This window comes from Scyliorhinus torazame, chromosome 6 (assembly GCF_047496885.1).
Source record: "Scyliorhinus torazame isolate Kashiwa2021f chromosome 6, sScyTor2.1, whole genome shotgun sequence".
Taxonomy (NCBI): domain Eukaryota; kingdom Metazoa; phylum Chordata; class Chondrichthyes; order Carcharhiniformes; family Scyliorhinidae; genus Scyliorhinus; species Scyliorhinus torazame.
The window spans coordinates 88,084,488-88,095,365 of record NC_092712.1 but is presented as its reverse complement, the minus strand read 5'-3'; the positions used below and the strand labels follow the sequence as shown (position 1 = coordinate 88,095,365).

At 46.6% G+C, this 10,878-nt stretch overlaps 1 protein-coding gene across 2 annotated transcripts in view; it reads right to left on the bottom strand.

Moving 5' to 3' along the window:
- Positions 1-278: 278 nt before the first annotated feature.
- Positions 279-10,878, bottom strand: part of nell3 (NELL (neural EGFL like) family member 3) — a 50,429-nt gene continuing 39,829 nt past the window's right edge. For both annotated transcript variants that reach the window (XM_072508447.1, XM_072508446.1), the window contains exons 3-4: positions 5,245-5,311; positions 279-4,675 (exon numbers count right to left, since the gene is read on the bottom strand). In XM_072508447.1, coding sequence (XP_072364548.1) covers positions 3,150-4,675; positions 5,245-5,311 — 1,593 coding nt within the window. In that variant the 3' untranslated portion in view covers positions 279-3,149. The remainder of the gene's footprint in view (positions 4,676-5,244; positions 5,312-10,878) is intronic.

Here is a 10,878-nt window from a genome sequence, read left to right as displayed (position 1 = left end):
GAGCCATTTGACCCCTCATCACCAGTTCACAACAACATGGGCTGTGATTTTGCACCCGTTTTAGCTGACGGCAAAAGTGACATGAGAGCAAAATAACGGCTGACTCGGAAAATGGGAATCTCAGCGGCTGTTTCTCTGGGTTTTGGCCTTGGGGTGTTTCTCTCTGCTGTGGCCACACTCAAGTCATTTTCTGCTGGGGAGCCCAGCAGAAAGGCTCCTCGCGGATCTGGCTGCCCCAATCTTTGCCCCTCCCTCCCTCTTTTTGACCCCCCCTCCCTTCCAACCTCGGGGAGGCCCCGGGGACACCAACTCACCCCCCCTCATCTGCAAAGGCCTCCTGGCCTGATCCCTGACAGTGCCAATCTGGCCACACCAGTCATGTCAGAGTGGCACTGCCAGGCTGCCTGGGTGGCACTGCCAGGGTGCCAGGCCGCAAGTGCCAAGGTGCCTGGGTGCCAGAGGGAGTGACAGGGTGCCAACCTGCCCTGTTCCTGAATAGCCAGGGGTCTCTAATAGCCTGGGAGATCCCTCCAGGTACCATTATGACTGGTCCGTGTTTGTGGAAACGAGTACTAAACGGCGCCGTGGTGTGGTCTCCCAGGTACAGCCATTAGGTTCTGGGTGCCGGGAGAATCCTGTGAAAGCATATTTGAATCAGCCGTTCAGATCTAGATTGCGCCTAGTGAGGCTTCTCGTGAGTTTCAACCGCCTTGTCCCGACAACAGTCAGGCACTCTTTATCTTTAGAAACCATCCCATTTGCCTACAGTTCCAGTTTCCACTGGCTTCTTGAATATGTAATGCATGGAGGGAAGAAACTCTTTGGCTTGCTACATGCAGCAACAGTAATTATGTCCAGGAAGAATGCATGTATAATTTTATTACACATAGCAACTAGAGCAATTTTACTCCCCCCTGCTAGTGATCAGATGGCAATGCCAACTGAAATTAATTTTCACACTGAACAACTGGTGCAGTGCCAAGGGCCAAACAAAAATCAATGTGCATCAACACGCCAGGGAGGCACAAATTCCCCATGGGAGCACTGTAGATGTTTATTTGTGTTTTCAACAGAGCTTAAGGCAGAGGATGAACTGCTGAGGCGGTTTACGGCTCTGGTCAGACCCATTTGGAATATAGAAACATAGAAGCAGGAGCAGGCCATTCGGTCCTTCAAGCCTGCTCCGCCATTCATTATGATCATGGCTGATCATCAAGTTTAACACCCTGATCTCGCCTTCCCTCCCTTGATCCCTTTAGCACCAAGAGCTATATCTAATTCCTTCTTGAAATTACACAACGTTTTGGCACCATTGTTCGCAATTTATATCTAAGGAAGGATGTGCTGGCCTTGGAGGGGGTCCAGAGGAACGATCCCCGGAATGAAGGACTTGACATATGAGGAATGGTTAAGGATTCTGGGTCTGTATTTGATGGAGTTTAGAAGGATGATCTCCTTACAGAATACTGAGTGGCCCAGATAGAGTGGACGTGGAGAAGATATTTTGACTGGCAGGAGAGACTGGAACCGGAGGGCACAGCCTCAGACTGCAGGGACAATCCTTTAAAACTTAGATGAGGAGGAATTCCTTCAGCCAGAAGATGGTGAATCTGTGGAACTCATTGCGGCAGAAGGCTGTAGTGGCCAAGTCACTGAGTGTCTTTAAGACAGAGATAGATAGGTTCTTGAAAATAAGGAGATCAGGTGTTACGGGGAGAAGCCAAGAGAATGGGGATGAGAAACATTATCAGCCATGATCGAATGGCGGAGCAGACTCGATAGGCCAATTCTGCTCCTATATCGTATGGTCTTATCACAGAAGTTACAGTGCAGGAGGCCATTCGGCCCATCGAGTCTGCACCGGCTCTTGGAAAGAGCACCCACCTCCACCCTATCCCCATAACCCCGTAACCCCACCCAACACTAAGGGCAATTTTGGACACTAAGGACAATTTATCATGGCCAATCCACCTAACCTGCACATCTTTGGACTGTGGGAGGAAACCGGAGCACCCGGAGGAAACCCACACACACACGGGGAGAACGTGCAGACTCCGCACAGACAGTGACCCAAGCCGGGAATCGAACCTGGGACTCTGGAGCTGTGAAGCAATTGTGCTAACCACTATGCTGCCGTGCTGCCCACTTATAAGATGAAACCTCCTCCGTATTGCTGTAAACTGTGTCCAGCCTGTAGTTAATTGCTCTTATTGCCATTATTTGAAGAGGTAGAAATGAATATATCCTCAAAGCTGTGAATGCGAGCAATGCCCTAGAAGACACCTCCCACACTGAATGGAGGGGAATCAAGTGAGGTGCAGATCCCACCGCTTAAAACTGGTCTATTAACCAAAAAGCATTAATCATTATCCATTCACATTCAATATCAAAGTTGCCGATCATAACGTCTGAAGCATTCAGTTTATTTCTAGCAGCTGGGTCAGTTACAGTTGGTTAAGGTGCACTGAATGCAAGAGTAACATTGAATTTGTCTTCTTCATGTTCAATTATCTTTTGTATATTTAAGTTCTTCTAATAACTGGTGTTGAATGGGCGGGGGGGGGGGGGGGGGGGGGGGGGGAGTTGGAATGGTGGTTAGAGTCTGTACTAAGCACTAACTGCAGTTTAAATAAAGCTGAGGAGCTAGAAATAACTGGGCAAATGATCACTTTCATAACAGAAGTTACATTCTTGTCAAATAGTAATAGCACCATCACATTGCAACAATTCATGTTCACCAATAAGCGGTGAAACCTGTACCAAAAAGTTGTTTGCTGGGTCACAGTTTTGGATCCATGACACAATGCTCGGTCAAGCAGCAGTTGCAATGACCATTAGACATCTTGCAGCACACACATTGTCAGTTTGGAATTTCTTTTGCCTTCCATTTATTTCTATTGGTCTGGCTGAATAGACAAATATGGGCATGGGAAGGGGGATTTGGGGAGCTGCTCAGCATTTACATTGGCATCTAATGTTTTCAATTGTGGTTCCTCCCTGCTTCAATATCACAGTAAAGAACTTCAGAACTTTCATCAGCTGCAATTGGAGTCCATTATCTGAAACCAGTTCTAACTTCAGTGATGCTTTACTCACTTAACGTAGCTTCCGTTAAGCACTGAAGATATTTCTCCATTCAACAGGATAATTCAGGATGAAACCCACATAATCGAGAGGCTAGTTTCGTGCCCGTGTGCAATCTGATTAATCCGCCCTCGCACGCAGTCCAGGGAGATGGCTGCCATTGTGCCGTTCCAAACAGCAAACGAGGCACTTAGGCCGACACTTGTCCATTGACTGCCGACGGGCATCTGACCCCCAATTTGGCGGGCGACAGCGGATGGTTGGGTGTCATCACTCTGTAATCGGTTCAGGGTAACTTTGATGATATCACAAGAGTGAATCAGTTTGATGTTCAACACAAGGCTGGCCACCCCGTTGCGGTGGAACAGGACATATTTGTGTGCAAACTGTCCATGCGTGACCAGCGCTAACTGGTTCTGTTCTGCCACTGGCAAAACTTCCTGGAAACTGAGGAATTTATTCTTCACAGCTCCTGTTGGTAACGCTGATCCCGAAACTGCGAGCAAAAGGGCCGAGGAAACCGCCGAAGGGATCCAAATCAGGCTGAAAACACTGAGCCCAGAGGTGTCCCCAAAATAACGCACACTGCATTGTGCAGGAGAATGGATCTGAAAGCTGATCGTGTCTCCGCCATTCACCATGGCAGCTCCGGAGGCAGAAATTGAGGTATCCCGATAGTTGACACCAGATTTATAAACTTGCATTAACTCTTCATTTGTCCCATTCCTGTTAATGTAGGAAAGCAACGTGAAGCCTTCGCGAATGCACGTGTGACCCATTGCATATAGTGCCTGGTGATACACAAACTTTACGACCCCCTGCTCTGTGAATCGCACAGCCCTGCCGTCATGGAACAAGGTGATCATGTAGGGATCAGAGATGGAAATGACCTTGAAGACAGGCCGATAGTTGGTCTGGTAATGGACCGAGCTTGCCATGTGTGCACTCATGGCCACTGCTCCTGTGTCATGCGACAGCCAAAAGAAGCTGAATGGATTCTGGAGGGGGTAGAAGCTGAGGTCGTTGCTTTGGTTGCAGAACTGATTGGGACTTTTCATGAAGAGATGGAGTGTGTGGCTGGGTTCCACCTCAGCTGAGCCACTCACACTGCTGCTCTGGTAGTATTTCCCCTCGGGTTGTTCAACACGGACACTACTGAGGTCGCAACCCTCCTCCTCCTCGTTCAGTCTCAATGAAAGCTGGAGAAAGTTTCTACAGTTGTGTCTGATGGCAAAGTTGTAATCGACCCAGATCAGTCCATGCTGTCTGAAGACCAACCTGCCATCTTCGTTGGTCGCCAGGTCAGACTGCAGCTTTCCCTGTAAGGGGAGATTCAAGCCCAGATGAATTGGGCTCTGTTCAAATTTTAGTGATGGGACTTCGGTGTTCGTCGACCATGATCCCGACAGATGGTTTTCGGATGCCTGTGTGCAGATGGTATCTCTGTGTAGGGAACACTGGAGGGCCACTGTGCCTTCATCACACAATGAGCAGGCCTGGCATTCCTGTATTTCCTTGTTGAAGAAGTAGTCACGCCCACAAAACCCTGAGGCAATGTCTCTTTCAGCAACGCCCAGGCACCTGAATCCACCTGTTCAAAAGAGCAGAAAAGAAATACTGAGCATTGTCTGAGCATTGCATACAATCATATGAATTAGGAGCAGTAGGCCATTCAGTCCCTCGAGCCTGCCCCGCCATTCAATAATATCAAGGTTGACCTGATTGTGGCTTCCACTCCACTTTCTCATCACCCCCGATAACCTTTGACTCCCTTGTTAGTCAAGAATCTATCTACCTCTGCCTTAAAAATATTCAATGACCCTGGCTCCACTGCTCTCTGGGGAAGAGAGTTCCACAGACTCAAGACCCTCTGAAAGAAACATTACTCCTCATGATCCTCTTAAATGAGAGCTCCCTTACCTTTAAACTAGTTCTAGCCTCACGCAGAAAGGAAAACATCCATTCAGCATCCATCTTATCAAGCCCCCTCAGGATCTTATATGTTTCAATAAGATTACCTCTCATTCTTCTAAACTTCAAGTAGATACAGGCCGAACCAGTCCAACCTTGCCTCATAAGATAACCCTCTCCCCCGCCCATCCCGGGCATCAGTCAAATTATTTCCCACTTTGCAATTAACAGAAATGATAAAGTACCCACCTGGAGTGTTAAGACATTTTATCCGATCGCCACAAAGATTTACCAATTCCAGGCACTCATCTTTGTCCTGGGTTTAAGACAAAATGTACAGAAAGCCACTGTGACTGAAAGTAATTTAACAATGATCTTATCAGTGCTCTGAAATTCCATTATATAATAAGATGGTGTCTTGAATTCATGAAGATAAGACACCATGTGACAGGCAGTAAATTATTCAAGAATGTGCCTGCTTTTTAACCAGCAGCGTCATTGGTTCAAACTGCCATCCAAAGGACTCAAACAACCTTTGAAGTATGGCACAATTTCAGACTGCAACTTACGGTAAACGATAGCCACAGCAAAATGTTAAAGGAGTACATGTTTCCATGACGACCTTGCTGTGTAATGCATGTTTATTTACTAACGCTATACTGCCAATTTTACCAAAGGGAATGGTGCAGATAGCAGCAGGGGAAAGATTAAGATGGTGAGGAGATGTTTGCGCTGCTTTCCGACCCCTCACCATTTGAATTTGTCTGAATCCAGGTTTAGGAAAGCTGCCGGCCCCAGAGGAGTGGAGCTAATTTAAATGACAAAGTCGAATTCCAATGATATCATCAGTGTGAGTACAACATTATAACCACAGGCCTGTACACTTTCCAACCTGTTAATGAAAACTGCAAACAGAAAAGGTCCAGGATTTCCACTCGGTGATTTCAAAAAAATAAATTTAGAGCACTCAATTCTTTTTTTCCAATTAAGGGGCAATTTAGCGTGGCCAATCTACGTAACCAGCACATCTTTTGTGGAGGTGAGACCCACGCAGACACGGGGGAATGTGCAAATGCCACACGGACAGTGACCCAGGGCCAGGATTGAATCCGGGTCCTCGGCGCCATGAGGCAGCAGTGTTAACCACTGCGCCACCCCTGGTGAGCGGATTCAGAATTTTTGAAGGTTTCTCCAGAAGAGCAAACATGCTCCATCTGCCCCTGCGAGAACACCATGTGACCTCCAAACCTTAATTTGTTTTTGTTAGATGTGTGCATTGCTGGCTAGGCCAGCATTTATTCCCCATCCCCAATTGTCCTTGAGAAGGTGGTGCTGCGTTGCCTTCATGTACTGCTGCAGTCCATGTGGTGCAGATACATCAACAGCAATGTTATAGAAAAGAGCTTCCAGGATTTTGAGCCAGCGAAGGTGAAGGAACGGCAATATAGTTCCAAATCAGGATGGTGTGTTGCTTGGAGGGGAACGTGAATGGAAACGTGACTGATCTTGCCACCCCTGGCCCTAGGTAATTATTTACCTTGCTGGAGACTTTATCTGTGACTCCCGGGGGATGACAGTCCCACCCCACCGACCTTTACTCCCTCCCACTATCAGGGGCATCACGCCTGAGGCACGCGGTGGGAGGCAACTAAGTGGCATGCAAATAAAGCCTGGAATTAAAATCTCCCGAGCCTGACGCTCAAGAGTGGGCCAGATGGATTGCTGGCACTTTCGGCCCCACATCTCCCAGTCCCGCACACAAGTTAAAATTATCCTCCATGATGGGCTTCATAATGTCTCATTATACAAGCTCAGAATTGTAACATCTCAAACTACCTCTTAACATGCAGCAAAAAATAAATTATAACAAAAAACACAGAGCCAAACTGGAGACTCAGAAACACAGAGCCCAGAAACTTCAATTGTTTGACTACTATTAAAAATGCAATACAGTACTGAGCATTATTGACGAGGACACTGACGGCGGGATGATGTCTTCGCAAGACTAATAACATCACCTTCTCGTTATCTTCTTCCCCCTACTTACTCATCCTTCCACACACACACAGGCACACATCAACCGCAAATCATCAGCCACAGTATATATTGCAAAGCAAACACCACTAGAAGGAATCTCTCGTATCCAGCATCATAACACGTGTCCCCTCTTCTGTAGTCCTGGAAAAACAGCTTGTTGCAATTTGGGCCACTTCTTAATACTCTTTAATTCACAGCTCACTGCAAAAGTCAGCTTCCGACCAACTGAAACTTGATCCTATGCATAATGTACATGTTAATAATCTGCCCTTCTACCTCTGGGTTGTAGATGGAAGTAATACAGGAAGCCACAACCTGTGACCCTCTGCTTTCTAAAGGAAGATTAAAAAAACACTCCCACCTCAGACTGCAGATTAGACTAAAGCCTTATTAAAGTGAGTTCTCCCAGTGAGCCAGAGAAGACACAGCCAGAGTGAGACAGCAAAGAGTGAGTTTGGGAATTTGAATCTAGGTGGGAATTGAATCCAATCCAATCGGTAAGACAGTTCCTTTTAAATTTCAGGAGTTTAAATTAATTAAAATTAATCTAGAACTGTGCAGCATAGATTAACAAGGGCTGCCCCACCCACTCACATAACTGGTTGGCAGTTAAGTGTCAGTCACTTTAATCTACTTTGATCTAAAAGCAGGTGGGGGAGGGGAGTCAACTCAGGCCAATTTAAAAGAGCAACTTGTAACTCACTCCCAGTGAGTTCTCCCAGTGAGCCAGAGAAGACACAGCCGGAGTGAGACAGCAAAGAGTGAGTTTGGGAATTTGAATCTAGGTAGGACTTCAAATGCTTGTGGGGGAGGAGATGCTTTTTATCCCTGGTAAGTGACTGGGAAGTAGTTTTTCTTTTCATTGTCTAATTTATTTATTTTTTCTTTTGTTTTTTGGAATTGTTGTAGTATAAGTTTACCTAAAGTTTAAGACATGGCAGGAGATCCCAGACCCGTGTCATGCTCCTCGTGTGCGATGTGGGAGCTCAGGGACACGTCCACTGTCCCTGGCTTCTTCACGTGCAAGAAGTGTGTCCAGTTGCAGCTCCTGTTAGACCGCTTGACGGCTCTGGAGCTGCGGATGGACTCACTTTGGAGCATCCGCGATGGATGCGGAGGACGTCGTGGATAGCACGTTTAGCGAGTTGGTCACACCGCAGGTGAAAGTTACTGAGGGAGATGGAAAATGGGTGACCAAAAGACAGAGCAAGAGTAGGAAGGCAGTGCAGGTGTCCCCTGCGGTCATCTCCCTGCAAAACAGATATACCTCTTTGGGTACTGTTGAGGGAGATGGCTCACCAGGGGAAGGCAGCAGCAGCCATGTCATGGCACCGTGGCTGGCTCTGCTGCGCAGCTGGGCAGGAAGAAGAATGGCAGGGCTATAGTGATAGGGGGCTCAATTGTAAGGGGAATAGACAGGCGGTTCTGCGGATGCAATCGAGACCCCGGGATGGTATGTTGCCTCCCTGGTGCAAGGGTCACGGATGTCTCGGAGCGGCTGCAGGACATTCTGGGGGGGGGGGGGGGGGGCGGGGGGGAGAGAGGGTGAACAGCCAGCTGTCGTGGTGCACATAGGCACCAACGATATAGGTAAAAAACGGGACAAGGTCCTACAAGCTGAATTCAGGGAGTTAGGAGTTAAACTAAAAAGTAGGACCTCAAAAAGGTAGTAATCTCAGGATTGCTACCAGTGCCACGAGCTAGTCAGAGTGGGAATGTCAGGATAGATAGGATGAATGCATGGCTCGAGAGATGGTGCAATAGGGAAGGATTCAAATTCCTGGGGCATTGGAACCAGTTCTGGAGGAGGTGGGACCAGTACTAACCGGACGGTCTGCACCTGGGCAGGACTGGAACCAATGTCCTGGGGGGGGGGGGGGGGGGGGGGGTGTTTGCTAGTGCTGTTGGGGAGGGTTTAAACTAATGTGGCAGGGGGATGGGAACCGATGCAGGAAGTTGGAAGGTAGTAAAATAGGGACAGAAACAAAAGGCAGCAAGGGGGAAAGTGTAAGGCAGAGAAGCCATAGTCAAAAATCAAAAAGGGCAACAGTACAAGGTACAGTGACTGAGGGGAGCTCAGTGAATAGGACCAGTAATACTAAAAGGAATAAAATGGGAAGTAAAAACATTAATGGTAAGCGACGCAGCAGGTTGTTACATGAAGATAAGGGTTCAACGACAAGGAAAATTAGGAGAAAAGTTAAGAGAAAATATAACTTAGGAGAGGTTACTGATCGAGGTGATAAGATTCAAAACAGAGGTAAAAAAGCCAACACAAGTGTACTTTACCTGAATGCTCATAGTATTCGGAATAAAGGTAAATGAGTTGATGGCGCAAATCATCGTGAATGACTGTGATTTAGTGGCCATTACTGAAACATGGTTAAAGGATGGTCATGACTGGGAGTTAAATATCCGAGGGTATCAAACTATTCGGAAGGACAGAGTGGATGGCAAGGGAGGTGGTGTAGCTCTGTTATTTAAGGACGACATCTGGGCAACAGTAAGGGATGACATCGGTGCTATGGAGGATAAGGTTGAATCCATTTGGGTGGAAATCAGGAGGCTCCTTCATTAAATGTTTTTAAGATAAAGATAGATAGTTTTTTGAAGAATAAAGGGATTAAGGGTTATGGTGTCCGGGCCGGAAAGTGGAGCTGAGTGCACAAAAGATCAGCCATTATCTCATTGAATGGCCGAGCAGGCTCGAGGGGCCAGGTGGCCTACTCCTGCTCCTAGTTCTTATGATCTTAAAACATACTGGAAGGCAGAAGTTCTTAAAGGATTGGCACCAATATTTTCTATACTGGTTTTGGGGCAAACCGAAGCATTCTTGGAAATGTTTGTTAATTTGACAGATTTCATGTAGTTCCACCTTACAGCACTGATTTAGATATTGTGCCTGAACCGATGAATGAAAGCAAATTGGCAGGCAACAGCTGTCCTACTTTCTCAAAGACACAGCAGCTGTCTCTCGAATACCTGATTTCTAGCAGATTATTTCACCTCCAGGTCAAAGTAAGTCTGAGAGAGTTGGTAAACAACCAGGTAGAAGGATATGTTTTACGAATAATAGTCTTCTCTTTCTTCCAAAGAAAACTGACAGCATTGCCTGAAGAATTAATCAAACCAATTTTGATTGGTCGAGGGAGTATTTTCCAGCATTGACACAGATAAAAATGGCTGTTCAATTTGATCAACGAGCATTCCAGGCAGGCAGGTGAGGATTTAATTAGTCTTCAAGACAAAGGAATTACATTACTCGTCAAATCCAAGAAACTCTTAATTGACACACTGACACCAGTGACTTCAATTTTAAGTGTCTCCAGAGACTATGCCTAGATACAGATTCTGATAACAAGATATAGGAATGAATGAAATATGAAAGCTTAAAAGACCTCATTTATCACACAGTTTGCGAACACTCCCACTTGACCCTGAGCAAACCAATACATCACAGCATTCGGCATCATTCACACCAACTACTGTAATGCAGATACCAAACAATCCCAAGGGATGTAGACAATTGAATCATAGAATCCCCACAGTGCAGAAGAATCCCCACAGTGCAGAAGTAGGCTAATCAGCCCATTGAGTCTGCACTGACACTCCAAAGAGCACCTTTACCTCGCCCACTCCCCCACCCCAACCCTGTAACCCCACCTAACCTTTAGGATACTATATTGAACACTTTGGGGCAATTTATAATATTAATCTTTATTGTCACAAGTAGGCTTATATTGACACTGCAATGAAGTTACTGTGAAAAGCCCCTAGTCACCACATTCCGGCACCTGTTCGGGTACTCAGAGGCAGAATTCAGAATGTCCAAATTACCTAACAGCA